Below are 4725 nucleotides of genomic sequence, written 5' to 3' on the forward strand. Positions count from 1 at the left end.
ACGTTTCTCTTAATTTTAATATTTTTAAACACCAAATTGTACTTTTTGATATTGCATTAGACACTTGCTTTAAGTCACATTAATTATCCATGTAATTATACATTTATTACATGGATAATTATGAAATATACTTCAATTTGAGTCTTTTTATCAGCAAATTAAATGAGCAGTCAACATGTTACACAACAAGAAAAAGAAATGTTTGCCACTTCCCGCATCTTCAGATTCTGATTTACATTTACAAAAATTGTAAAACACACAAATAAAAAGTAGTTTACACATACATAACCTACAAAATTGCCCTCGTTATACAGAAAAATGAAGAAAAATGGTTATTTTATACACACTTAATCCACTGCTGACTGGCTAAAGCGTCAGGGAACAACACCATGAGAGCAGCAAAACCACAAATCTGTCTTAATGTATAGCCAACATGTCAAATAACACACTACCACTATGCACGCTGATGGCCATTAAGATAATAAGGTGCCAAAATATAACATATATTTTAGTAGCTCGACATGTGAGGCCTATAGGGAGGAAAAGTGACCACCCAACCTTCGGTACACAAAAGCAAGTCTCATTTATGGCTATTAGGCTGCACAGGGACTGATGAAGCGCAGGGCCGAAGTCCTCACATCATTGGCAGCATTTGTCACATTTCATCTCCGCTGTCCTAACTGTCTCACGGGGCCTCAGACAAGGCATGTGTCATCAGAGGTCCCATTTAAGATGCCATGGGTGGCCTGTTGTTGTGACATGTATCTAAATTGTAAGAGAGACACACTGTGGTGGATCACTTAGTCTCTGACTAGATTTACCAGACTGCTCAAGAACAAATGTCTGGTTTAATGTATTCATCAGAGCAAGTAGAAAGAACACAAATGAGTGTGAATATGTCAGTGTAGGAAAAGCACCTGTGAGATTAAAGGCAACATTTATTCTGGTGTTACTCATTTTTTTCTTTCATTCTTTTCTAAGTCTTTTCTTACAAATCAAAGTACTTTTCAGGCCGGTGGTGATTGAAAAAGAGCACATTTACCTAACGGTTTAGAATTGTAATCAGTCTAATGGAAGCGTTATTTAATCCACTACTACTGTGTGGATCTTTGTTCTGTGTTAATTTCCAGATCAATAGGTTAAATATGTAATATATTTTGTGATGTTAGGTGTTTTTATTTACACCCCAAAACCACAAATGGAAACATGACTATTTACATTAACATATAAACACTAATATAACTAAAAAGAGAAATAATAAAGCGCTGATATGTACACTTAGCGATAACATGGGCTTGTTATTAGTGTGCCAAACAGAGATACTATCAGACAGTTGGAGATGATCAAAAACAAAGACAAATGCTTGTTTTCACGAATGTGAATATCACTTCTCTCTGACCAGTACAAATACCAAGCATATTTTCTTTTTAAATATGTATATACTTTGCTCTAAATTCATCTAGTGCCCAACCTGCAAAGGGGAGCTGGCCCTGTAACGTTCAGTGAATTGTCTACCAAAGAGACAGGAGCAGAAATCGTGTTAATAGCCGTCCAGGCTTTAAGAGCCCGCCAAGGAAGCATGCAATCACCCAAATAACCAGAGACAGGTCCTGGGTGCCCCGGGCGGCTCTTGCGTACTTCCCTTCAGCGCCACCGACCCCACTGCGTGCCAAACGGGCCCCACCAGCCCCACTGAGCTCGTTTAGACCCATCTCTTCATGTCAAAGGCTTGAAATGCAAGAACAGAAAAATGCCAACTCATTTTTTGGGGGGTGAGTGGGGGGTTCAACTCAGAGGGTAAGAAGTAGAGATCATTTTAGCAGCTTGAGAGGTTTTTTTTTTTTCCTTTTTCACATATAAAATTTGTCTGTGGCTACAATGCACCGTTATTCTCCCATTTGTTGGTCTTGAAAAATAGATGCGTTAAAAGTGTGTTAGCTTTTTCAGGGTTTCCTAAAACACACGGCATTGTTATCTGGAACATAAATATAAGCAGAATGTATTTGAAATAATTCATTTTAAATTAAGTAAAGTGTGTACTTTTACACTGCCTGACGTTTTAATATCATATCAGCGGTGTGTCTCGTGCAAAACTGTTTTAAAGCGGTGGCGTTGTTGTTGAAATGAAGCAAACCGAGTCCGAGCATAGATATGTGTTTTAATTATAAAGACATATAAACAATATATGAAATCCATGTTGCAACACAACCAAAACGCTTCTTCAGTTGATAGGCTGTAGTCATATAACCATTAAGATAACCGGGCTTGAAGCAAGTGATTTTTTTTAAAGTTGTACAATACAATCATGAGAGATGTGCAGTAACGTAAAATAAAAACAAACCTGTCAACACATGGTATCAGAAAATATCAGTCAGAATCACATAAGGTTGTGTTTTTTCCCTCCTACATAGCATCATATAGTCAGTCAGGGGAAGCCTTAATTGCGGTTTCAAATCTAAATGTTGTGGCATTAGGTCGCGTTTCCTGGTTTCGTGTTGTTGTTACTGAATGTTGCATAGATTACAAATGAGCTGATAACAAAAGCTTTCTCAAATTTACCCAAATTTGGACATGGCCTGTAAGTGTTTGTAAAGTACAAGCGACAAAGTAACAGGGACGTCATCCTAAAAGAAGGCCTAAGCAGTTCAGTTTCTATGTAGCGTCAGTTAAATCTGGATGAAACATTGCAATATGCTCACTTAACCATATCTTAAGATTATGCATTAGACTAAAATCGTTTCTTTTTTTTTTCTTTTTTCCACAGAATGATTTTAAAATAACTAGAGTGGGTGAGAGACCGACACGGGTGCAGTATAGGTAGACTAAAAGTTCAGGAAAGAGAGTTAAAGCAAATCAAGGCTTGTCGTTACAGTGTTTGAAGAGACTCGACGGTGCCCCAGAGTAAGTAGTGCACTTCTCGGCACAGGTGGCGAGTGCGGAACCCGAGAAGGGGTATACGGCAGCCTGTCCAAAGGGCGCCAGGGCGGTGGGGATCGGTGAAGTTATGGTCTGTCCTTGGTTCAGATACGCCACCAGCCGCCTCATCTCCTCCAGAGCCTGCGCCTGCATGAGGATGTAGTTCTTGGCCAGGAGGAGAGTGGCTATTTTGGAGAGTTTTCTCACCGAGGGGCTGTGGGCGTAGGGAATAACGGCGCGCAGGCCGTCCAGCGCGTCGTTCAGGTCGTGCATCCTCCTTCTCTCGCGGGCGTTGATGCTGAGCCGCAGGGACCGTTGCTCCTTGGTCTTCTTGGCGAGGGCCCCTCCGGGCTTGTCGTCCCCAAATGACGAGCCCCTTTTCCGGGACTCCAGCGAGTCGAAGCCATCCTCGTCGTCGCTTGTGTGTTCCCCGCCGCTCTCGTTGGACTTCGCGGTCTGCCCGGAGAGGAAATCGGTGGCAGGTGTAAGCGGGTACCGGCCGGGACTTCCAGCACCATGGCCAGCGCCAAACCCGAAGGCTGACTGCCCGTAGCGCTGCGTCAGGTCGAGGAGCGCGTCGTTACTGATGGACTTGAGCAGATTCTCTTCGCTGACATTCATTTTCTCTTCCAGAGCAGGTTTTGACCAGGAAAAGTCTACTCTTCCGCGCTTCCTTTATCCTTATCCTTTATCCTAGCTTTTGTTTTGGAAACTGTAGCGTGTTCTCGCGTAGTTCTCTCCAAGAGTTGCTGTTTCCAAGGAGTTCCTCTCCTTCTTCACTCCTTTCCTCTGTCAGTGCAGTGACTCTTCAAGAAGGAGGCTGTGAATCTGAAGCTTCTACATGCATTCACCTCCTCTGTACACTGCGCTCCCCCCTTGTTGCGCGCATAGCCCACGTTCAACAACACTTCTCTAACTGTGCTCGTTGAGACCGGAGCGCTCGTGTCCCTTTCGTACGGTCGGTTTCCTCTCGCGCGTCTTTCTTGCCCTCCCTCGCCTTGGGCAGATTGTGACTGGCGCTCTGCCCTGCTTGCAAGTTAGTAGGAGCACGAGGCCCGTCGGGATTATCTGCCCGTCCAATCAGGGGGGCGTTTTAATTAACTCAGGAAGAGCGCAGGTCTGCTCCCAATTTCAATCACAAAGCGATAAATGCAACACAAACTGACACAACCTCGTGTATGCCGGCACTCTCCACGAATAAATACACATTTAACGAAACTGTTCTTTCCGATACTTTAAATAAACTTGAAGTTGGAGATATTTGTAGGATATTTATTGTTTTTTGGCCATTTAAAATGCATAAATGGAGAAGAGCTCAAGCCTTAACACACGACTAGGTCGTTGGAGAAAAAGGACTCACCTATCTGAAGAAGTCTAGATCAGAAACACAGTGAGGGATCAGGTGAAGGAGATAATGATTTTGTGAGGTTTGGGAATGTGACCTCCAGGTTCGAGCGTTTTGCTTTTTGAAATGAATGTGATAGATAGACAAGCTGACAGTGCAGTGACAGTTTTGGGCATCAGTTTCAATTGTGCAGCCTTCTCTGATTGATAGCCCTAACAGTGAACCCACAGTCCTCCTGACCGCCGTTCACCTGCACTCTGCTATCAGCACCAACAAAAGCTCGTGGGCAGATACACTCAGACATCAGGTGTTAAAGCCCCTTACACTATCCAGTCAGTGATTAGTGAAAGAATCAGTAACCAAATGTCATGAAAATCGACACATTTTGCGATAATATTCAAGGGCAATACTCTTCTTTGCATGAAGAGACAATAGGGTGCTTTGATAGAATTTAAAGAAAGTAG

General features: G+C 42.9%; 1 protein-coding gene across 1 annotated transcript; it reads right to left on the reverse strand.

Moving 5' to 3' along the window:
• Positions 1 to 2144: 2144 nt before the first annotated feature.
• On the reverse strand, positions 2145 to 3906 carry bhlhe23 (basic helix-loop-helix family, member e23). Its single transcript, XM_031745525.2, has one exon. The coding sequence runs from the start codon at positions 3535 to 3537 to the stop codon at positions 2854 to 2856; it is 684 nt and encodes a 227-aa protein (XP_031601385.1). The 5' UTR covers positions 3538 to 3906; the 3' UTR covers positions 2145 to 2853.
• Positions 3907 to 4725: the final 819 nt, after the last annotated feature.

The sequence above is a fragment of the Oreochromis aureus genome, linkage group 20 (genome assembly GCF_013358895.1).
Source record: "Oreochromis aureus strain Israel breed Guangdong linkage group 20, ZZ_aureus, whole genome shotgun sequence".
Lineage (NCBI taxonomy): Eukaryota > Metazoa > Chordata > Actinopteri > Cichliformes > Cichlidae > Oreochromis > Oreochromis aureus.

What these genes read in the sequence shown, in the direction of transcription:
- bhlhe23 (XM_031745525.2), bottom strand. Translation starts at nt 3,537, where the DNA reads ATGAATGTCAGCGAAGAGAATCTGCTCAAGTCCATCAGTAACGACGCG.